We start from the raw sequence: 25,028 nt of genomic DNA, 5'->3' as shown, positions 1-25,028 counted from the left end.
TCACTAGTCAAAATTTCATATAAAGCCACCCCTAATTAAGTGCGCATTACCCTCTTCAGTCATGTATTTGATGAGTTCATCTTTAGTTAGGAATCCCTTTTTCTTTTCATCTAAAACCTAAAAAAAACCACAAAAATCACTCAAGCCCTCTTCTTGTATGGATAAGTACAATAGATATAGACCGGTGATGTCCAGTTGCTGCTAAACCACAAATCCCGAAATGTCCTGAAAATCTGCAGCTGTCATGACATGCTGGAAGTTGTAGGTCTGCAACTGCTGGAGAGCCATAGGTTGATCATAGAGTATATGAGATCATATAAGATCATAAGTTTAGACAGACCTCAAATGCTCGCAGAAGAATATCTTCAGCTATTGGCCGGTACCTAAAATAAATGAAAGATGGGAAAGATCAACCAGATTTCTGCAAGAAAACTTCTATACCTGTCTGTAGAAGGCTCTGTTCACATTGCCATTAGAGGGTCCATATGGTCACGCAACTGCAATTCTTGGACAAGTCACATAAGAAAAATAGTTTTACAACTTGTCCATGACTTGCTGTTATATGCTAGTTTTGAGATGCAATTTGGTGGTAAAAAATCCAAACCAATACCACTGACAGGTCTCTTGTAAATTTAAAGTCACCTGAAACCTATAGAATTTAATGTAAGGGGTTAAGCAATTGAGTGAGAAAAACAGGGAGAAAGGCAAACACAGATGGTACTGTTAGTTTCTAGTAAGTTGTTTTTTTATCCCCAGAGCTGGATTCACAGCTACCCTGCTTAGCACTGCCATATATATTTTCGTAGATGCTGCGGCTTCTAAAAATGTGCTAGAAAAAAAGAACAGTAATCTTCCATGACTTAGGTACCACTCTTTTATTCAAGACAGCGTTCTTAGGCAAAATTAAGAGTGATCAACTCCATACATGAAAACACCATGCTGTTGTCAGCGCGTCTGGATGCAAAGTGAGTCAAAGGCCTTTGGAGGCTGGCCTGAGTTAAGAAGGGCAGCAAAGAAGATATCTCTATCCAAGAAAAGCCTCAAGTACAAACTACAGTACAATCGCTTTACTTCCTGCAGAAAATCAGAAGACTGGGGTAAAGTTATTTACTTTGATGAAGCCTCCTTCAGACTGTTTAGAGCATCTGGAAGTATGATTGTCCAGAGAAGAAAAGGTGAGCACTACCATGAGTCCTGTGTCCTGCGCCAACAATAAAGCATCCTGAGGACATTGATATGTGTGGATGTTTTTCATACAAGAGAGTGGAGTGACTCACAATTTTGCCCAAGTTCACTGCCATGAATAAAAAATGGGATCTAAACAACCTCCAAGAGCAACGTCTCTAAACGACCCAGGAGCAATTTGGTGATGAACAATGCTTTGTCTATCATAATGGAAACAATGTATCATGAAAACCAATGTATCATGAAAACCAAAAGTGGTAACCAAGTGGCTCGGTGAATAAAACATTGAAACATTGGGTCCATGACCAGGAAACGCCCAGATCTCCAAATTTATTGAAAACCTGTGGTCAATCCGCTAAAAGCGGGTGAACTAAAAAAATCATGAGATTGTGATTCTCCAAGCACTGATGAGACAAGAATAGGTTGTCATCAGTCAGTTTGGCCCAGAAGCTGATATCCAGCATATCAAGGTGAATGTCAGAAGTCTTCATAAAGGTCTACACTGTAAATATTGAGTCTTTACATAAAATTGATGCATTTGTCAGTACAAAAACACAAACGTTTGAAATGATTCTAATTGTACATCAGTAAACAGAGAAATATCCGACTAAAAGAACTAAAACCATTGAGGAAGCAAACGGCAAAAAACAAAATTTGTGTAATTTCCAAAATTTTGGACTTGACTATATACCTATATGAAGGTCTGAGGGCTTTTGAAGACAGGTCATATTCACAGTATTCATAAAAATCTGGTTGTATTAACGGATTTATTATTAAAGGGGCTTACCAAATAACATTGATTGGCAATGTTTAGTATACAACATCAATTACTGCTCATAGGGGTTCTGCATGTCACATCAATCCTTAGATAATGAATATCTGTCACATCGTCTTTCTATGGGCTGTGCAAGGGAACCCATCAATTACTGTATAATGCTGCACCAAGCACTATCAGATAACATTCCCACAGTTATTGGAATAGTACTGATTGCATATAGTAACATCATACATTAAGTGCCCTTTAGTGGCTTCAGGCCGTCAAAATGTTATTAAACTCTGACTATAAAGGGGATTTGGTGCTTGGTATGAGAAATAGGGAGCGCCAACCATAAGGATATATTAAAAAAATTATTGTGCCGTATTTAATTATGGTGCAAGTGTAAGGAATCAGTTCAAAGGCTATAAGAACAAGTTTGCACTATATGTTTCTTAAGGTTCTAGATAAAAGTCTCCATACCTTCTCTCTAATAACACTTTTGTCATCATCGGTAAGAATTTTTCAAAACGAATGTATCCTGTCGGCTCCTCTTCCTCTACCTATTGGTAATAATAGAATGATTGAATATTATAAAAATTACCCTGTACAGATGTTAGAACTTGGAAAATCACCTAGAAGAAGATGCTATGAACAACCATGTTAAAGGGGAGCTATCAAATTTTTAGTTAAATACCTTATACAAAACTCTGAGATCAGATGATTCTCCATTCTTCATATTAACATATTTTTCTTTAGGAAAGCAGTATGTGAGTTCTCAGCTTGTAGTTCAACTGGGTATTTCATCAAAATGTTCTCTTGGGGTGTGCACCTTCACCCTATCTTCCAGATTCAGCCGATCACACCTAGGAAGCCTTGAGACTGATATATCAGTCTATCAGATGCCGAGAAGTGATCCATATCTCAACTCACAGTACTGTCAGGCCTCACCCTCCCACCACAATGACTGCTGTGAGATGAGATCTGGAAGTATTTGTAATGATACATAACTCAGCCCTGTTATATCTATGCAGAGTAGTTGCAGAGGCCAGAGAGGAAAGGAGGACTTGTCTTTTTTCCCCTATGTGTTTCTGCCAGCTTATGATTGGTCAACCTCATGCAGGGGAAGAACTGCATGCTCCAGAAAGAAATGACTGAAAGTGACCAGTTTAAAGTTAACATAAAATATAACAAAATTGAAAAGCTAATATCCAAGCAACAAAGATGAGAAATAAAAACAAAATAAGAACTACATTTTATACAGCTTTGCACCATCATTTACTGATGTGGCCATTTTAACATTTTCAAACTAGTGAAAGGTCTTTAAAGGGTTATTCCCATCTACAAGATCATATCCCAATATGTAGTAGCTGTCATAATAATAATAATAATAATAATAATAATAATAATATTTGCAAATACCTCCAACTAGAAATGTAGTATAGCTCTTCAGATGTCCCTTACCTCATGTGCAGGGCATGCAGTAGCTTAGGTATGCATGGTTATAACCACTAGCAACTAACTAACTAACTATGCCTATATGCGTGGTCGGAACCATGGATGCTGAAGCTACTGTAATGCCTTGCACATGAGGTAAGCAACATAGCTAATTGGGAGACTATACTACTTTCTAATTGGAGATATTTGCTAATATTATTATGATTATTACACTTACTACATATTTGGATAGGATCTTGGAGATGGGATTAGCCCTTTAACTCAATTTGTTTGGAGCAAGTAACAGATCACACTTAAAATTCCCAAAAGGGAGACTTGCTCTTCTCAAAGATATTTCCATGAACAAACGTACCGTATTTTTCGTTTTATAAGACGCTCCGGATTAGATTATAAGACGCACACCCCATTTAGAGGGAAAAAAAGGTAAAAAAAAAAAAAGATATGGGGTCTATGTGTGTCTATGGGTGTCTTACCACTGTGCTGGGGCTGCAGGCACTGCTCTGTTCTGGCTCAACTCTGTCCTGGCTCTGCACTGTCCTGGCTCTGCTCTGTCCTGGCACTGCTCCGTGTTGGCTCTGCTCCATGCTGGCTCTGCTCCGTGCTGCGGGTGGTGAGGCACGGGTTATTCTGAAGATGTCGGCGGTGAGGGCTTAAAAAAAATGGTGCCTGGAGGCAGCGCATGTGCAGATGAGATCTTGAGCTGAGAGCTCCATCTGCGCACGCGCAAACTCTGGGACCCATTATTTGAAGTCCTCACCGCCGACATCATCAGAATGGCTCGTACCTTGCCGCCTGCCATACACAGCAGCTCTGTCGGCCATCGCACACAGCAGCTCCGCCAGCCACCGTACACAGCAGTTCCACCAGCTGTACACAGCAGCTCCGGCGGTCGGTTTACACAGCAGGTCCGCTGGCCGCCTTACACAGTAGCTCCGTCGGCCGTCGGCCACCTTACACAGCAGGTCCGCTGGCCGCCTTACACAGTAGCTCCGTCGGCCGTCGGCCACCTTACACAGCAGGTCCGCTGGCCGCCTTTCACAGTAGCTCCGCCGGCCGTCGGCAACCTTACACAGCAGCGCCGCCAGCCACCACACAGAGCAGCCGCCAGCCGCCATACAGAGCCCTTGCCTCCTGTGACCCCTTTCAATCCCGCTCCCGGTAAGCTACATTCGTATTTTAAGATGCACCCCTCATTTTCCTCCCAAATTTTTGCGAGAAAAAGTGCATCTTATAATACGAAAAATCCGGTAATTTCTTACTATAAATTTTCTTTCCTTTCGAAGCAGCAGCATGAAAGGGAGAATCTCCCCTCCTGAAATGATACTACAGGTGATAGCGTTTACAGGTCTGCTGAAGAAATGCCCCATCCCACTTCTACTAGAAAAGCTACAGGCGAAGGGCCTCCTTTATGATCGGTTTCAGTTCCATTACAAGGGATAAAAATAGTTTCTCCCTGACACAATATAGTTTATTGGGGAATGATAAGGGTGCTGCTGCTTTGGATTAAAGGAAAGAGAATTACATTATTACATTTTCCTTGTCATCCTTCAGAAGCAGGACACATAGGACTTAGCAACTAACCATTCATGGGTGGTAAGTTTTTTGCCGAAGGCTGATTTCTCAGAACTTCTGATATTCAGCCTATAATGGTTCAGAAAGGTGTAATAGGACACCAAAGAGGTCACTTTACAGATTTACTCATGTGGTATTCTCTATTGCTCTGCTCAAAAGACAGACATAGCTCTGGTCGAATGAGCTTTAAGGGCCTGTGGTACCTGGAGACCTGCTTGCTCATAGCAGATGGGTATGATTTTAGTTATCCATCTAGAAAAAGAATCCTTTGCCACTTTCTAACCCTGGAAAGAAGTGAAGTCTCCTTTCTTTGTCAGAAGAAGAATGTGAGTAAAATGCTGGTAATTCAATCTGCTGGTTTATATTGAAGAAGGATGGTACCTTAGGAATAAGTGTTGGTCATGTTCACCATAGAATGCAGTGCAGTGTAGAATATCAGATATGTGTCAGCACAAGCCAAGGCCTTCATGTCAGTAAGCCACTTAACTGATGGCTATTGAGAAGCAGACCTTGAGAGATAGATGTATTATGTCAGTATAATGAAACTAGAAGGTGGCCCGATTCTACGCAACAGGTATTCTAGAATTTACGTATTGTGTAGTTCATGTATGATTTTTGTTATATATATATATATATATATATATATATATATATATATATATATATATATATATATTACTACTTGTGTAGTTACCAAGTGTTTGTGTAGGGCGCTGTACATGTTCTGGGTGTTGTCTGGGTGTGACGGGGGGTGAGAGCGGTGTTGTATGTGTGTTGCGTGTGTTGCGTTGTTTGTGGAGCGCTGTGTGTCTGTAGCGTTGTGTGTGTGTGTGTGTGTTGCGCGGTTTGTGTGTGTGTGGTGTGTTTTGGGGGAGGTATGTTTTGTGCAATGTGTATGTTGTGCGGTATGTGCGTATATTTGTGTGTGCCGCGGTGTTTGTGTGTTGGGTGTTGTGTGTGTGCAGCGTTGTCTGTGTGTGTGGGTGTCTGTGTAGGGCAGTTGTTTGTGATTCCCAGTGTGTGTGTGTGGTGTGTTGTGCAGTGCGCGCGCGTGTGTGTGTGTGTTGGGGGGAGGTGTGCACTCCCCATCGTGCTCCATCCCCCATGCAGCGCACTCCCCATCGTGCTCCATCCCCTATGCTGCGCACTCCCAAACGTGCTCCATCCACCATGCTGCGCACTCCCAACCGTGATCCATCCGCCATGCTGCGCACTCCCAAACGTGCTCCATCCACCATACTACGCACTCCCCATCGTGCTCCATCCCCCATGCAGCGCACTCCCCATCGTGCTCCATCCCCTATGCTGCGCACCCCCCATCGTGCTCCATCTCCCATGCTGCGCACTCCCAAACGTGCTCCATCCGCCATGCTGCGCACTCCCAAACGTGCTCCATCCGCCATGCTGTGCACTCCCAAACGTGGTCCATCCGCCATGCTGCACACTCCCAAACGTGCTTCATCCGCCATACTCCGCACTACCCATCGTGCTCCATCCCCCATGCAGCGCACTCCCCATCGTGCTCCATCCCCTATGCTGCGCACCCCCCATCGTGCTCCATCTCCCATGCTGCGCACTCCCAAACGTGCTCCATCCGCCATGCTGCGCACTCCCAAACGTGCTCCATCTCCCATGCTGCGCACTCCCAAACGTGCTCCATCCGCCATGCTGCGCACTCCCAAACGTGCTCCATCCGCCATGCTGCGCACTCCCAAACGTGCTCCATCCGCCATGCTGCGCACTCCCAAACGTGGTCCATCCGCCATGCTGCGCACTCCCAAACGTGCTCCATCCGCCATGCTGCGCACTCCCAAACGTGCTCCATCCGCCATGCTGCGCACTCCCAAACGTGGTCCATCCGCCATGCTGCGCACTCCCAAACGTGCTCCATCCGCCATGCTGCGCACTCCCCATCGTGCTCCATCCCCTATGCTGCGCACCCCCCATCGTGCTCCATCTCCCATGCTGCGCACTCCCAAACGTGCTCCATCCGCCATGCTGCGCACTCCCAAACGTGCTCCATCCGCCATGCTGCGCACTCCCAAACGTGGTCCATGCGCCATGCTGCGCACTCCCAAACGTGCTTCATCCGCCATACTCCGCACTACCCATCGTGCTCCATCCCCCATGCAGCGCACTCCCCATCGTGCTCCATCCCCTATGCTGCGCACCCCCCATCGTGCTCCATCTCCCATGCTGCGCACTCCCAAACGTGCTCCATCCGCCATGCTGCGCACTCCCAAACGTGCTCCATCTCCCATGCTGCGCACTCCCAAACGTGCTCCATCCACCATGCTGCGCACTCCCAAACGTGCTCCATCCGCCATGCTGCGCACTCCCAAACGTGCTCCATCCACCATGCTGCGCACTCCCAAACGTGGTCCATCCGCCATGCTGCGCACTCCCAAACGTGCTCCATCCGCCATGCTGCGCACTCCCAAACGTGCTCCATCCGCCATGCTGCGCACTCCCAAACGTGCTCCATCCGCCATGCTGCGCACTCCCAAACATGGTCCATCCGCCATGCTGCGCACTCCCAAACGTGCTCCATCCGCCATGCTGCGCACTCCCAAACGTGCTCTATCCGCCATGCTGCGCACTCCCAAACGTGCTCCATCCGCCATGCTACGCACTCCCAAATGTGCTCCATCCCCCATGCTGCGCACCCCCCATCGTGCTCCATCCCCCATGCTGCACCAGCATCAGCCTCTCTACCCGCAGCATCAGCCTCTCTGCCCGCAGCATCAGCCTCTCTCCTCCCAGCATCAGCCTCTCTTCCCGCAGCATCAGCCTCTCTCCTCCCAGCATCAGCCTCTCTGTCCCCAGCATCAGCCTCTCTGTCCCCAGCATCAGCCTCTCTCATCCCAGCATCAGCCTCTCTCCTCCCAGCATCAGCCTTTTCTGTCCCCAGCATTAGCCTCTCTCCTCCCAGCATCAGCCTCTCTCCTCCCAGCCTACCCCAGCCTCAGCCTCCCCCAGCATCAGCCTCTCTCCTCCCAGCATCAGCCTCTCTCCTCCCAGCATCAGCCTTTTCTGTCCCCAGCATCAGCCTCTCTCCTCCCAGCCTACCCCAGCCTCAGCCTCCCCCAGCATCAGCCTCTCTCCTCCCAGCATCAGCCTCTCTGTCCCCAGCATCTGCCTCTCTGTCCCCAGCATCAGCCTCTCTCATCCCAGCATCAGACTCTCTCCTCCCAGCATCAGCCTTTTCTGTCCCCAGCATCAGCCTCTCTCCTCCCAGCATCAGCCTCTCTCCTCCCAGCATCAGCCTCTCTCCTCCCAGCCTACCCCAGCCTCAGCCTCTCTCCTCCCAGCATCAGCCTCTCTCCTCCCAGCATCAGCCTCTCTCCTCCCAACATCAGTCTTTTCTGTCTCCAGCATCAGCCTCTCTCCTCCCAGCCTACCCCAGCCTCAGCCTCCCCCAGCATCAGCCTCCCTCAGCATCAGCCTTTTCTGTCCCCAGCATCAGCCTCTCTCCTCCCAGCATCAGCCTTTTCTGTCCCTAGCATCAGCCTCTCTCCTCCCAGCATCAGCCTCTCTCCTCCCAGTCTACCCCAGCATCAGCCTCCCCCAGCATCAGCCTCTCTCCTCCCAGCATCAGCCTCTCTCCTCCCAGCATCAGCCTCTCTCCTCCCAGCATCAGCCTCTCTCCTCCCAGCCTACCCCAGCCTCAGCCTCCCCCAGCCTCAGCCTCCCCCAGCATCAGCCTCCCCCAGCATCAGCCTCTCTCCTCCCAGCATCAGCCTCTCTCTTCCCAGCATCAGCCTCTCTCCTCCCAGCCTACCCCAGCCTCAGCCTCCCCCAGCATCAGCCTCTCTCCTCCCAGCATAAGCCTTTTCGGTCCCCAGCATCAGCCTCTCTCCTCCCAGCCTACCCCAGCCTCAGCCTCCCCCAGCATCAGCCTCTCTTCTCTCAGCCTCCCCATCCCAGCCTTCCCCAGGATCAGCCTCTCTCCTCCCAGCCTCCTCCAGCACGCCGTGCTCCTCTGCCGACACTCACAGATCCGATCGCATACACTAACACACACCCGATCGCATACACTCACACACACCCGATCGCATACACTCACACACACCCGATCGCATACACTCACACACACCCGATCGCATACACTCACACACACACACATTGACGATATTGCACATACGCGCTTATACTCACAACATCCGGAGATACCACATGCTTCTGGCCATGTGATCCTCCGGCAGGTCCTGGAAGCTAACAGCACAGTATCGCCGCCGAGAAGCAAGCGATATCCCAGGATGTTGTGAGTATGTGGATGCGATGTGATGTGTGTGTGAGGTGTGTGTGAGAGTGAGTGTGATCTGATGTGTGTGTGTGTGTGCTGTTATGTGTGTGCGTGTGTGTATGTTCCGCCGCTGCAGGACCTTGATGCGCTGGTAACTATGCTACCATGGTTACCAGCGTATCTCGTCCCCCGCTCGCACGGGAGCCCACACCAGCATACGCCGGCCAGCCCCAGCAATGCGAGGGTATGTGTCGGCTGGTTTGGCGGCGTACGCTGATGTGGGCTCCCAGGGGTACAGTACTCACCTGGTAGTCGTGGCTCCGTGACCGTGTCAGTTCGGGGAATGCGTGAGGGGGCGGGGCCAGAGCTAGCGTGCATTGCGTGAGGGGGGTGGGGCGTGGCCGAGTTGCCAATGCCTGCAGGGTGCCGGGGCGAGAGGCCAATCTGTGGGGGGGGGCGGAGCCTGGGCGAGCGGCCGGCCAATCCGTGTGGGGGCGCAGCCTGGGCGAGCGGCCAATCCGTGCGGGGGGGCGGGGCCATGGCGAGCCCAGCGGCCAATCAGCTTTGTGTCACCATAAGGACACAATCTTGGAGCAAGACAGACAGACAGACAGACAGACAGAATAAGGCAATTATATATATAGATGGCTCAAAAAGGGCATATTTTATATATATAAATATATAAATATATATATATATAAATATATATATATATATATATATATATATATATATATATATGCACAGTACAGACCAAAAGTTTGGACACACCTTCTCATTCAAAGAGTTTTCTTTATTTTCATGACTGTGAAAATTGTAGATTCACATTGAAGGCATCAAAACTATGAATTAACACATGTGGAATAAAATACTTAACAAAAAAGTGTGAAACAACTGAAAATATGTCTTATATTCTAGGGTCTTCAAAGTATCCACCTTTTGCTTTGCACACTCTTGTCATTCTCTTGATGAGCTTCAAGAGGTAGTCACCGTAAATGGTCTTCCAACAGTTTTGAAGGAGTTCCCAGAGATGCTTAGCACTTGTTGGCCCTTTTGCCTTCACTCTGCGGTCCAGCTCAACCCAAACCATCTAGGTTCTTCCTAGTAGCCACCTTTTGCTTTGATTACTGCTTTGCACACTCTTGCATTCTCTTGATGAGCTTCAAGAGGTAGTCACCAGAAATGGTCTTCCAACAGTCTTGAAGGAATCTCGATTAAGTTCAGGTCTGGTGACTGTGGAGGCCAGGTCATCTGGCGTAGCACCCCATCACTCTCCTTCTTAGTCAAATAGCCCTTACACAGCCTGGAGGTGTGTTTGGGATCATTGTCCTGTTGAAAAATAAATGATGGGCCAACTAAACACAAACCGGATGGAATAGCATGCTGCTGCAAGATGCTCTGGTAGCCATGCTGGTTCAGTATGCCTTCAATTTTGAATACATCCCCAACAATGTCACCAGCAAAGCACCCCACACCATCACACCTCCTCCACCATGCTTTATGGTGGGAACCAGGCATGTAGAGTCCATCCGTTCACCTTTTCTGCATCGCACAAAGACACGGTGGTTGGATCCAAAGATCTCAAATTTGGACTCATCAGACCAAAGCACAGATTTCCACTGGTCTAATGTTCATTTCTTGTGTTCTTTAGCCCAAACAAGTCTCTTCTGCTTGTTGCCTGTCCTTAGCAGTGGTTTCCCAGCAGCTATTTTACCATGAAGGCCTGCTGCACAAAGTCTCCTCTTAACAGTTGTTCTAGAGATGTGTCTGCTGCTAGAACTCTGTGTGGCAATGACTTGGTCTCCAATCTGAGCTGCTGTTAACCTGCGATTTCTGAGGCTGGTGACTCGGATAAACTTATCCTCTGCAGCAGAGGTGACTCTTGGTCTTTCTTCCCTGGGGCGGTTCTCATGTGAGCCAGGTTCTTTGTAGCGTTTGATGGTTTTTGGCAATGCCCTTGGGCACACTTTCAAAGTTTTCCCAATTTTTTGGACTGACTGATCTTCATTTCTTAAAGTAATGATGACCACTCGTTTTTCTTTACTTAGCTACCTTTTTCTTGCCATAATACAAATTCTAACAGTCTATTCAGTAGGACTATCAGCTGTGTATCCACCAGACTTCTGTAAAACACAACTGATGATCCCAACCCCATTTATAAGGCAAGAAATCCCACTTACTAAACCTAACAAGGCACACCTGTGAAGTGAAAACCATTTCCGGTGACTACCTCTTGAAGCTCATCAAGAGAATGCCAAGAGTGTGCAAAGCAGTAATCAAAGCAAAAGGTGGCTACTTTGAAGAACCATAGAATATAAGACATATTTTCAGTTGTTTCACTTTTTTTGTTAAGTATTTCATTCCACATGTGTTAATTCATAGTTTTGATGCCTTCAATGTGAATCCACAATTTTCAGTCATGAAAATAAGGAAAACTCTTTGAATGAGAAGCTGTTTCCAAACTTTTGGCCTGTACTCTATATATATATATATATATATATATATATATATATATATATATTCTAGCTGTAGTAACCGGGCATTGTCTCTTTCAGTCTGTCTCTTTCAGTCTGTCTCTTTCCCTGCCTGTCTGTGTGTCTGTCTCTATCCATGTGTGTCTCTGATTCTATCCATGTCTGTCTCTTTCCCCGTCTGCCTCCTTTCCCCGTCTGCCTCCTTTCCCCGTCTGCCTCCTTTCCCCGTCTGCCTCCTTTCCCCGTCTGCCTCCTTTCCCCGTCTGCCTCCTTTCCCCGTCTGCCTCCTTCGCCGTCTGCCTCCTTCCCCGTCTGCCTCCTTCCCCGTCTGCCTCCTTCCCCGTCTGCCTCCTTCCCCGTCTGCCTCCTTCCCCGTCTGCCTCCTTCCCCGTCTGCCTCTGTTTCTTCCTGTCTGTCTGTCTCTTTCCTTGAGATAGAGGAGAAAGCAGGTTTAAAAATCTGCGCCAAGCCACAGAGAATCCAGATGCTTTTTAGTAAATCCCTTTCTTTATTTTTTTCACAGGTCTACGCGTTTCGAGGACACAACCATCCTCATCATCAGGACAATGTACAGAGAAAGACTTTCTCTGTCTTTCTCTGTACATTGTCCTGATGATGAGGACGGATGTGTCCTTGAAACGCGTAGACCTATGAAAAAAATAAAGAAAGGGATTTACTAAAAAGCATCTGGATTCTCTGTGGCTTGGTGCGGATTTTTTAACCTGCTCTCTCCTCTATCTGTTGGATTATCTCTACACTGCGGGACCGCTGCCTTCCACATTTACTACGTGCCTTCATAGGGGTTGTGACTTGCACAACCCCATAAGGTGAGTGTTCTAATCCACACTTGCCCCCACGTGTAATACCGGGTAAGACCTTATTTGCGCCTTTTCTTTCCACAGTTATCCTCACTGTCTCTTTCCCTGTCAGCCTCTTTTTGTCTGTCTGTCTCTTTCCCTGTCAGCCTCTGTCTGTCAGCCTCTGTCTGTCAGCCTCTGTCTGTCTGCCTCTGTCTGTCTGCCTCTGTCTGTCTGCCTCTGTCTGTCTCTTTCCCTGTCTGTCTTTCCCTGTATGTCTGCCTTTTTACCCTGGCTGCTTCTGTCTGTCTCTTTCTCTGTCTGTCTTTTTTCCCTGTCTTTCTCTGTTTATCTCTTTCCCTGTCTGCCTCTGTCTGTCTGTCTCTGCCTCTTTCTGTCTCCTTCCCTGTGTGTGTGTCTGTCTGTCTCTTTCTCTGTCTGTCTGGCTTTTTTTTCTGTCTCTGTCTTTTTGTCTCTGTCTTTTTCCCTGTCTGTCTCTTTTCCTGTCTGTCTCTCTCTGTCTGTCTCAGTCTCTGTCTGTTTGTCTCTGTCTCATTCCCTGTCTGCCTCTTTCTCTGTCTGCCTCTTTCTCTGTCTGTCTCTCTCTGTCTGTCTCTCTCTGTCTGTCTCACAGTCTGTCTCACAGTCTGTCTCTGTCTGTGTCTCTCTCCACCGACATCATATTACCTCACTCATAAACTTTTTATACTAACAATTTCCTTTGTTCCTATAGCAACCAATCAAAGCTCCTATTAATAACCTGTAGCTCCCAGCTCCATTCACTTTAATGGAGGCAGGTTTTTTGAAGAGTAACTGTAAGGCACAGTGTTAAATTTTCAAATCAAATAAATACATTTTCCCACTCAATAGCTCAATAGAGGCAGCACCTGGCTGTATACTCAATGAAGGCTGCTTACACAAGAGTCTGCATACAAACGACTGCGGGGTGTATATACAATAGAAGCTGCATATACAATAGAGGCTGCATAAACAATAGAAGCTGCATAACAAAAGAGGCTGCATAAACAATAGCGGCTGCATAAACAATAGAGGCTGTGGGCTATATACACAATAGAGGCTGCATATACAAAAAGGGACTGTGGGCTGTATACACAAAAGAAGCTGTATACACAATAGTGGCTGTGTGCTATATACACACATACAATAGAGGCTGCATATACAAAAAGGGACTGTGGGCTGCATACACAATAGAGGATGCATACACAAAAGAGGTTGCATACACAAAAGAGTCTGTGGGCTATATACACAATAGAGACTGCAAATACAAAAAGGAACTGTAGGCTGTATACACAAAAGAAGCTGTATACACAGAGGCTGTGGGCTATATACACAATAGAGGCTGGATATACAAAAATGGACTGTAGCCTGCATACACAATAGAGGATGCATGCATAATAGAGGTTGTATACACAAAAGAGGTTGTGGGCTGTATACACAATAGAGGCTGCATATACAAAAAGGGACTGTGGGTTGTATATACAATAGAGGCTGCATATACGATAGAGGCAGTATACACCATAGAAGCTGCAAGGTTTATACAGAATAGAGGCTATATACACCATAGAGGGTGCGGGGTGTATAGACAATAGAAGCTGTGGGTTATATACACAATAGAGGCTGCATATACAATAGAGGGTGCGGGGTGTATATACAATAGATGTTGTATACACGATAGAGGGTGCGGGGTGTAAACACAATTGAGGCTGTATATACCATAGAGGGTACGGAGTGTATAGACAATAGAGGATATATACAATAGAGGCTGTGGGTTATATACTCAATAGAGGCTGCATATACAAAGTCTGCAGGCTGTATGCACAATAGAAGCTGTGGGCTATATACTCAATAAAGGCTCTGGGCTGCATACACAATAGAGGTTGTGGGATGTAATACTGTATACACAGCAATATACTGTATGCACCGATCCACACTCTATGCAGACACTGTGATACAGGATATAGTGTGGAACTGTATATACAGTATGGTGATGTGTATGAGCCGGGAACAGGAAGACAGACACACACAGATCATACCATCCTGGCATGCTCGCCGCGGTGATTGGAGTATCCTCTTCTTCCGGAGAGCTTTTGTTTGTACTGCGCATGTCAGCCTATTTAGAACATGTGCTGTACAAACCTGATGAAGAAAAGAGGGTCGGCCGGGAGCGTTTGACTTCATTGCAGATGTCAGACTTGGCCGGCCCCCCTGCTTCAGTGGCGGTAACTGCAGTGGGGCCCGGAGAAAAGTTGGTGAGCAGGGCCTGGAGTGGCGGAGTTGGGCAGAGTTGGGCGTAGTGGGGCCCGGGGAAGAGGTACATGGGCGGGGCCCAAATATTAATTAAGCGTAATGTAATTACACTGGGCCCCTCCTCTTTACCGGGCCCGGTACAGCAGTAATGGTTGTAATGTCCTGATGGCGGCCCAGGTAGCAAGGTTGAAACTTATGTGATTCCAGTGCCTCGTACAGTCTTGTTGATTTAAAGTTGTAGAAGACACTATGCCCTCCCCTCCCCCAGGGTCAACCCTCCCACGGATATATTGAACCTGAGCAATCATATAATAAATCCAAGGATTCAGAACAGCCAATCCCTCCTCCCTTTGGTCATTTTGCAAAGCTTCCTATCTAATGCCGGCGTCACACGGTACGATCTATCGTGCGATCGTACCCGCCCCCGTCGTTTGTGTGTCACGCACGGGCAATTAGTTGCCCGTGGCGCACAAAGTCGGTAACCCCGGTCACACGTACTTACCTCCCAAACGACCTCGCTGTGGGCGGCGAACATCCTCTTCCTGAAGGGGGAGGGACGTTCGGCGTCACAGCGACGTCACACAGCGGCTGCCCAATAGAAGCGGAGGTGCGGAGATGAGCGAGACGTAAACATCCCGCCCACCTCCTTTCTTCTGCATTGCCGGCGGCCGCAGGTAAGCTGCAGTTCATCGTTCCTGGGGTGTCACACGGAGCGACGTGTGCTGCCACGGGAACGATGAACAACCAGAGCACAGAAGGAGGACCGACATTTTGAAAATGAACGATGTGTCAACGAGCAACGATAAGGTGAGTATTTTTGCTCGTTCACAGTCGTTCGGAGGTGTCACACGGTACGATATGTCACACGATGCCGGATGTGCATCACTAACAACGTGACCCCGACGACATATCGCCCGATATATCGTACTGTGTGACGCCAGCATTAGATGTGGAACTTGTTTACCCCAAATCAGGTCCCTAAATAAACGATTAAAGGGACTCTTTCACCAGGTTTTTGCCACCTAATCTGAGAGCAGCATGATGGAAGAAAACAGACCCTGATTCCAGCGATGTGTCACTTACTGGGTTGCTTAGTGCAGCTTTTATAAAATCATTGTTCAATTCAAAGCTAGTAAGTGCCCAGGATTTTCACCCTCCTCAAAAATGTTTTGTTGAGAAAACACACTTTTATTTTTGCCCTTTTCCTTAACATGGGACTTATATGCCTCTTGCGCCTTTTACCAGACTAAAGGCTACTTTACACACTGTGATATCGGTCCCGATATCGCTAGTGTGGGTACCCGCCCCCATCTGTTGCGCGACACGGGCAAATTGCTGCCCGTGGCGCACAACATCGCCCAGACCCGTCACACTTCTTACCTGCCCGGCGACGTCGCTGTGACCGGCGAACCGCCTCCTTTCTAAGGGGCGGTCCGTGCGGCGTCACAGCGACATCACTGAGCGGCCGCCCAATAGCAGCGGAGGGGCAGAGATGAACGGGACGTAACATCCCACCCACCTCCTTCCTTCCGCATAGCGGCCGGGATGCAGGTAAGGAGAGCTTCCTCGTTCCTGCGGCGTCACACGGAGCGATGTGTGCTGCCGCAGGAACGAGAAACAACCTCGTTACTGCTGCAGTAACGATTTTTGAGAATGGACCCCCATGTCACCGATGAGCGATTTTGCATGTTTTTGCAACAATGCAAAATCGCTCATCGGTGTCACACGCAACGGCATCGCTAATGAGGCCGGATGTGCGTCACCAATTCCGTGACCCCAACGAGTTCGCATTAGCGATGTTGTAGCGTGTAAATCCCCTTAAGGCTAGTTTCACACTTGCGTTGAACGGTATCCGTTGCATTGCGTTGTGTGACGGATGCAACGGATGTGTTGCATATAGTGGCACAACGGATGCAACGGATGCTGCAAAACAACGGAATCCATTTTGATTTTTTTTTTTTTTTTTTACAGTTTTAGGCTATGTGCGCACTGGGAAATGAAATTTCCTTGCGTAAATTCCGCAGGCTCTCAAAGATCTTATCACCTGCAGAAAAAATCCGCATCAAATCCGCACCCAAATCCGCATGCGGATTGTCGCGTTTTGTTGCGGATTTGGTGCGGAATTGGTGCGGATTTGGTGCGGTTTTTCCGCAAGCTGTTCCCTGCGTGATTTTTACATTAGATTAGGGAAAACCCGCAGCTACCTGCGGAAAAGAAGTGACATGCACTTGTTTTTGCTGCGGGATTTCCGCAGCAAAACATGCAGCTGTCAAATTCTGCCTAGTGCGCACAGGATTTTTTTTCTCCATAGGATTTGCTGGTGATTCACTGCAGAGATGTTATGAACATTTTCTGCAGCGAAACATGCAGCAAATCCGCGGAAAATCCGCGGCAAAATCCGGTAAGTGCGCACATAGCCTTACCGGCGGCAGACTATTGTGAACGATCAGCTGAATCAGCTGATCGCTCCCAGTAGCCAGCCGCCTGGTGATCAGCTGATCGCTCCCTGCAGCCGGCCGCCGGGTGATCAGCTGATCGCTCCCTGCAGCCGGCCGCCGGGTGATCAGCTGATCGCTCCCTGCAGCCGGCCACCGGGTGATCAGCTGAGCGCTGTCACTTGCCGGCCGCCGGGTGATCAGCTGATCGTTCCTGCAGCCGGACGCCGGGTGATCAGCTGATCGCTCCCTGCAGCCGGCCGCCGAGTGATCAGCTGAGCGCTGTCACTTGCCGGTCGCCGGGTGATCAGCTGATCGCTCCCTGCAGCCGGCCGCCGGGTGATCAGCTGATCGCTCCCTGCAGCCGGCCGCCGGGTGATCAGCTGATCGCTCCCTGCAGCCGGCCACCGGGTGATCAGCTGAGCGCTGTCACTTGCCGGCGCCTGGGCATGCCGGCGGGCGCTCAGCTGAGCGCTGTCACTTGCCGGCGGCCGGGCATGCCGGCGGGCGCTCAGCTGAGCACTGTCACTTGCCGATGGCCGGGCGCTCAGCTGAACGATCAGCCACCGCGAGCCAAAATAAAGTTTGTGATTTAAAAAAAAAAAAAGAGCATGCGCAGTGAAATCCAGGGGATTCCGCTGCTCAAAACAACGTTACATGCTGCGTTCCTCCCGCTGGGCGGAAGCAATGCAGGTCCTTTTAGTACAATCCGTCAACCATACAAGTCTATGGGAAACAGCGCAATCCGTTAACGGATTCCGCTGTTTTCCAAAAGGGCGGATTGTAACGGAAGGAAAACAACGCAAGTGTGAAAGTACCCTAACAGGCCGCAGTCGAAACTGCGACCAATCCTGGACTAAAGCGTCCGCTGCCAGAGGTCTGTGATCCTGAGACCGTGCCATGAAGGCCGGGACCTTGAGAGATCGACGTCCTGCGTTCCTCAGCGGCCCTGACGACTGAAAAAAATCTGCTTCCCAGTTTTCTACGCCCGGGATGTGAACTGCGGAGATGGTGGAGCCTGTGGTTTCCACCCACTGCAGAATCCGCCGGACTTCCTGGAAGGCTTGACGACTGCGAGTGCCGCCTTGGTTCGCGAACGGCACTGCCTCCATAGCTGCAACCATCTTCCCCAGGAAGTGCCTGAGGCGCCTTAAGGGGTGTGACTGACTCCGAAGAAGTGATTGCACCCCCGCCTGCAGAGAAAGCTGTTTGTCCCTGGAGAGTCACCAGAGCGACGGCAAGGCTTTGTTGACACGCCACCTGAGAAGGGGCCCAGAGGTTCTGAAGAAACGAGCCGCAGGACGAGAACTGAACTCTATCCTGTAACCATGAGACAGAATGTCTCTCACCCATCGGTCTTGAACTTGTGGCCACCAGGCGCCGCCAAAGCAGAAGAGCCTGCCACTGACCGGGGATGCGGCTAGGGGAGGCCGAGAGTCATGAGGAGGCCGTTTTGGAGGCAGTGCCCCCTGCGGGCTTTTGGGGTCGTGACGTGGGCCGCCACGCATATGAGTTCCTCTGGCCTTTCTCCGGCCTGTTGGACGAAGAAGAATGTGGCTTGGCGGAGGGACGAAAGGACCGAAACCTCGATTGGATTTTTCTTTGCTGAGGTCTCTTAGGTTTGGACTGGGGTAAGGAGGAGACCTTTCCCTTGGATTCCTTAATAATATCATCCAATCGTTCGCCAAATAAACGGTCGCCAGAAAAAGGCAAACCAGTTAAGAACCTTTTTGAAGCCGAGTCTGGTTCCCATTCGCGCAGCCACATGGCCCTGCGAACTGCCACGGAGTTAGCATATGCTACAGCCGTGCGGCTAGTGGAGTCCAGGACGGCGTTCATGGCGCAGGACGAAAAGGCTGATGCCCGAGAGTCAAAGACGGAACATGCAGAGCAAAATTCCATGTGACAGCATTAAACTCCTTCAGACAAGCCTAGATTGCTTGGAGAGCCCATACGGCTGCAAAGGCCGGGGCGAAAGACGTGCCCGTGGCCTCATAGATGGACTTCACCAAGAGCTTTATCTGTCTGTCAGTGGCATCCTTCAGTGATGAGCCATTTGCAACAGACACAACGGACCTAGTAGCCAATTTGGAGACTGGAGGATCCATCTTGGGAGAATGAGCCCAACTCTTAACGACTTCAGATGGAAAGGGGTAACGCGTGTCAGTGTGACGTTTAACCCAGCGCTTGTCCGGGACCGCTTCGGGTTTTTGGACAGCATCCCTGAAGTTAGAGTGATCAAAAAACATATTGCGTGTACGTTTGGGGAACCGAAACTGGTGTTTCTCCTGCTGAGAAGCCGACTCCTCTACAGGAGGAGGCGGAGGAGAGCGAACCAGCACCTGGTTGATGGACGAGATAGGATCATTTACTAAGGCGTCCCCCTCAGGAGTATCAAGGTTAAGGGTGAAGTCAGGGCCAGAGCCCTGAGCTCCCCCGTCCGCCTCGTCTTCCTGAGAGTCCTCAAGCTGGGATCCCTAGCAGCGTGAGGAAGTCGGAGAAGAGTCCCAGCGAGACCGCTTAGCCGGTCTTGGACTGCGGTCCGGGCAGGAGTCCTCCGCCTGAGACCTAGGGCTCAACCTGGGAGCGCGCTGCGGCGCTAACCAAGCGAGGCCTGGATGAGACAAGCTACAGGGTCAGGGCCTGTGAAAGGTCCGGTCTGGACTGCAATGCCTCAAGGAGCTTAGAAGACCATTTGATCATATGAAAATGACTGAGGGCCAACACCTGTGACTCTGTCCCTGCAGCCTGCTCAGGGGGAGCAGGGGGGTCTACATGAGCCGAGGGGCCCACCAGTGCCCGAGGCTCCGGCTGAGCAAGCGAGGCAGGAGTCGAGCATTGCTCACAGTGAGGGTAGGTGGATCCCGCAGGTAACATAGCCCCACAAGAGGTACAGACCGCGAGAAAAACCTGTGCCTGTTGTCTCCTAGGAGAGTGACCACTGAAGGTAAATGTGAAAAGAAAAGGGGATACAGTCTGTCCGAACAGAAATATATATAATATATACATATGTATCCGGCACCCTAGGGGGACCAGTGCAGTGGGTGAGCAGACCCCCTGCAAAAGGGAGCATAGTTAACCCGGAAATGTTATTAATAAAAATGTTTTATTTGTATGTGCATGTGTATTGTGTTAGGGTACCCCTAGTGGCCGGGTGGGACGGCTGTCACCACAGTGGGGAGGAGGAGCCGGCAGAGACAAGGGGAGGAGAGAGCAAGGGTGTGAGGGAAAGATTAGATGAAGGGAGCAGTCGTCTCGGGGACAGGAGCGGAGCAGCAGAGCCGGGGCAGAGTGTGGGAGCTGGAAATCAGGGAAGCCGGTGAGAAAAGGAGCGGGCGGAACCTCATAGTGTGAAGCAGTCCGGTGTGGGTCCGGGCTGTGGGTAGCCAGAAGTGGGAGCCGGGCGAAGTGGAGTAGTCAGGCACATCCCCACTGGAGGGGACGCAAGGACAGGCTTCCCCCAGCTAAGAAAGCGTATCATCACCTTTATTGCTTTGTTTGGGACTTTGTGAAGAATAAAAGAATGTTTGTTCATTGCATCGAACCCTGCCTGAAGAGTGTTTGTGCGCCGGATAACATCTGCATCACCACCACACTCTGCCCCACCAAGTCATCTCCTGTCCCCATAGTGACGGTGGAACCAGGGGTAAGCCTGATTGCAAGGGCCACGACTACAAGGCCAGAGGCACCCCTGGCACCCCGTTACACCAGTACCGGGTGCTGTGTTCACCCTGAGCTCCCCTGAGAAGCACCCACCGGCAGAATGCCAGAAAATGGCCGCCGGAGCTCTCAGGGGAGGAGTGGGGCCGAGGGCGGCGCCAGCAAAGAGCGGGAGTCTGGGTTCCCCACAGTGGTCAGTGAGGGGGGAGGAAGACATGCAGGATGTTCCAGCCCTCACATCCAACGTCATGTCGGTAATCCCGCCCTTACCCCTGACAGGCAGGCCCGGGGGCGGGATTTTCGCGACTAGGCCGCGGTGAAGCCGGGGACTAAATTAGAGGCCGCGCCTGACCAGCAGGCCCGGTCGGCGCGGAAGTCCACCTGCCTCCTCAGTTTTACAACTACCGCGGCTTCCGGGAAGAAGGTGCGCTCCCTGTACAGTCCCCAATGGGGACACAGAGTACCTTTAAGTAGCAGGGCCCGGTCCCTGGGGTTGAAGAGGCTCCGGTCCGGCAGGTTCCACCAGGGGCTGCGGATGGAGCACGGTCCCAGCAGATGGATGACCGCTCAGGTCCCACTTCTCCCAGCCGCATAAGGGATGGTGAAGGAGACGGCCTGTGGCTCCAGCTTCCGTACCCGCAATGGGTACCGTCTGGGGTCCCCACAGTGGTCAGTGAGGGGGGAGGAAGACATGCAGGAAGATCCAGCCGTCACATCCGACATCATGTCGGTAATCCCGTCCTTACCCCTGACAGGCAAGCCCAGGGGCGGGATTTTCGCGACTAGGCCGCGGTGAAGCCGGGGACTAAATTTGAGACCGCGCCTGACAAGCAGGCCCGGTCGGCGCGGAAGTCCACGTGTCTCCCCAGTTTTACAACTACCGCGGCTTCCGGGAAGAAGGTGCGCTTCCTGTACAGTCCCCAATGGGGACACAGAGTACCTTTAAGTAGCAGGGCCCGGTCCCTGGAGTTGAAAAGGCTCAGGTCCGGCAGATTCCACCAGGGGCTGCGGATGGAGCACGGTCCCAGTAAATGGATGACTGCTCAGGATCCCACTTCTCCCAGAGCCGCATAAGGGATGGTGAAGGAGACAGCATGTGGCTCCAGCCTTTGTACCCGCAATGGGTACCTCAACCTTAACAACACCGCCGACATAGTGGGGTGAGAAGGGAGCATGCCGGGGACCCCGTGGGGGTCCTCTTTTCTTCCAACCAACAACTAAGTTATGAGAATGCATGAGTGGATGTGTGCCTCCTTCCACACAAAGCATAAAACTGAGGAGCCCGTGGTCCACGGGAGGGTGTATAGGCAGAGGGGAGGGGTTACACTTTTTAAAGTGTAATACTTTGTGTGGCCTCCGGAGGCAGAAGCTATACACCCAATTGTCTGGGTCTCCCAATGGAGCGACAAAGAAATAAAAGTCCAGCCTATAATGCTTGACAAACATGAACAGGATGCGGCTCAGCAGATGTGCTCCACCGAGATATGGGCTCGTTCCGCCAAAGATACCAAGGTAGCTCGTGTAGGAATAGGAGAGTCCTGCCCGGCGAGAAGATAGCAGGTCACGATTACATCTCCGATTCAATCAGATAGGGATGACTTACAGGTTTTGGTTCCCTTGAGAGGAACTGTGAGCTGAAGAAGAAGGTTTTCAAACTTTATGAAGTTTGCAGATGTAACTTTTCCCGTTATTTCAAATGAAAATTGGGACATTTATTTTGGATTTGACTTTAGGCTGGGACACAGGCATCAACCTGAGGACTCCGTTATCAGAACAGCCCCTTAAATCCGGCACTTTAGAGGACATCACTTGCAGCTGAACAATTCTTTTGGCAGATGTTACTGCCACTAAAAATAGTTTTAAAAGTCAAATAATGTTTAATAGAAACTCATCAGCAGGCTCAAATGGAGGAGACTTTTTTATTTTTAGACGTGATAAGTCTCAAGAAGAAATTGGTGCATGGAAGAATGGCTTACATTTTTTTTATTGTTTTGAAATTGGTGCATAATAGCGCTTGACCAGAATATTTGTTCAGTAGATGTGCATTAAGTGATGAAAAATTAGCTTTTAATATATTCAGTTTGAGCCCCTTATGGAAACTATATGGTGAAACCAAAGACTGGATACTATCAAATCATGGAAGGCTTTTGATACTGTGAGCACCAGGAGTTGCATATATTTTCCATATTCTGGAATAAAGTTTGATTGTACAAGGTCTCTTAGCTGCTAAGAGTGCATTTATAAGATCTTCTGGTAGGAATAGTTTTCTGAAGCTATTCCTCCAAACATTCAAGCAGTTAGATGAAACTTTGCCAGATCTGGATTATAGCAGGTGCCCTGAAGTAGAAGATTGTTATGAATGGGAAGTGTCTGACATAATCATCGCCAACGAGAAAGGAAGCCTGGCCCTGCTGTGTCATAATAGAAGGATAAGAGTAGCCTCTGTCTGCTCTTCCCTGATTTATTTAGGACTTTCATGATTAAGGGGCCTGGAGGAAAGACATACACCAACATCCCCTTCCAAAGAATGGAAAGACCATCTACTACTCATGAGCAATCAACTTTCTAGATAGGACAAAATTTAAATGGTTTCACATTGCTCCTGGTGACCATGATGTTTACATCTGGTTCCCCCACATTGTTTTTATTTGGTGAAAAACTTCTAGATTGAGGCTCAATTTCCCTAGGTGAATACTATTGCAACTGAGCCAATCGGCACTGACATTCTGAGACCCCTGGATGTGAATTACTATTACATTTTTTAGATTCTGTTGGCATCACAAGAAAAAAGGGCAACTTCTTTCGCTAACAGAGGACATCTATGCCTCCATGTTTGTCAATGTAGTAGCTGCTATATTGTCTGATTGGACCATAACTTCTCGCTGTCACAGAAGTGGTTTACAATGCAGAAGGGCTAGATTCAATGCTCTTAGCTCTCTGAAAATGGAGGAAAGGATCTTTTTTGATGGAGACCATTTCCTCTAAGTCCATAATCCTTGAATATGAACACCCCAACTGATGTAATTGTCAGGGGATGCTAAAGTATGAGAGACTTGCCCTGAGCTACGTGGCCTGGAGTCAAAAACCTCTTGAGATCTTTCTTGGTAGATGAGCATACCTTTACCAGTAAATCCAAAGACTGGGATCTCTGTTCCAGATGGTCAAAATGTTGCTCTGAAATAGGCAATAGTAGACTCTGAACCACTTGACTACATCTATAGCTGAAATTAAGAACCGCTTAACCTCCATACCATGACAGGTTGAGATTTGAGAAAAGTTAATAAGGAGAAATAATCTTAATGACAGTCTGTTAGTCCTGTTGTTAGAATGCCTTATAGTCACAGATTGAGTATTGATTAAAAACCCCAAGAACTTGATTTCTGTTGTGGGCAGGCCCAGACTGACCATAGGGCAATTCTGGCAAATGCCAGATGGGCCGGTCCCTGTAGTAGGCCGGTGCCTGTAGTGGGCCGCTGCATTTGCAGTCACCGCCGTGCTCCTCAGCAGTGTGTGCATGCCGGCATACTAGCTTCAGCAGGAGGCAGTGCTGTGCTGTGCCGGCCCTGTTGTGTGCTGCTGTGCCAGCCCGGCATGCACACACTGCTGAGGAGTGCGGCGGTGGCGGTGCCTGCAGCTTCCTCCTTCCTATACAAATGTATTTGGTCTTTCAGACGTAAATACATTTGAACAGTGCGCCGGGACTGGGCCCCGCCCCCGATGAGCAGCAACGTGATGAGATCATCACCTTGCTGACGTCATCACAGTGCTGCGGGCGCTACACAGGAGACATCAGGAAGCGGTAAGCGCTCCATGGAAGAGCCAAAGATGGCGGGTTTAATTAATGTTTTAATGTTAATTAAAAGTGTGTGTAATGGGGGTGCATTGTATTGTATGTGTGTGGAGAGGGGTAATGGGGGTGCATTGTATTGTGTGTGTGAGGGGAGGGGCGCGGAGTCATTACTCGAGGACTAATTAGTGTGATATCAGTGATATTAGTCCTGGACCTGTCCGCACAGGTACAATCCCCTGTAGTGACTGCAGCGCTTGTAGAGTGATTAGGTCACAGGTATGTGGCGGAACAATCCACAAGTCAGGGAAGCAAAGAGCAGAAAATACATCAAGGTCCGCTACACACTGCAAAAATGTGTCACATAGTGCCATAAAGTGCTCACATAGTGC

At 49.4% G+C, this 25,028-nt stretch overlaps 1 protein-coding gene across 2 annotated transcripts in view; it reads right to left on the bottom strand.

Annotated features, from left to right (window-relative positions):
* Window positions 1-25,028, bottom strand: part of DRC8 (dynein regulatory complex subunit 8) — a 46,926-nt gene that overhangs the window by 5,390 nt on the left and 16,508 nt on the right. For both annotated transcript variants that reach the window (XM_075339601.1, XM_075339600.1), the window contains exons 4-6: window positions 2,423-2,502; window positions 341-383; window positions 51-117 (exon numbers count right to left, since the gene is read on the bottom strand). In XM_075339601.1, the coding sequence (XP_075195716.1) occupies window positions 51-117; window positions 341-383; window positions 2,423-2,502 (190 nt within the window). The remainder of the gene's footprint in view (window positions 1-50; window positions 118-340; window positions 384-2,422; window positions 2,503-25,028) is intronic.

This window comes from Anomaloglossus baeobatrachus, chromosome 3 (genome assembly GCF_048569485.1).
Source record: "Anomaloglossus baeobatrachus isolate aAnoBae1 chromosome 3, aAnoBae1.hap1, whole genome shotgun sequence".
NCBI classification, from domain to species: domain Eukaryota; kingdom Metazoa; phylum Chordata; class Amphibia; order Anura; family Aromobatidae; genus Anomaloglossus; species Anomaloglossus baeobatrachus.
Note: the sequence above shows the minus strand (reverse complement) of the source record. Positions and strands in the feature narration are given on the sequence as shown.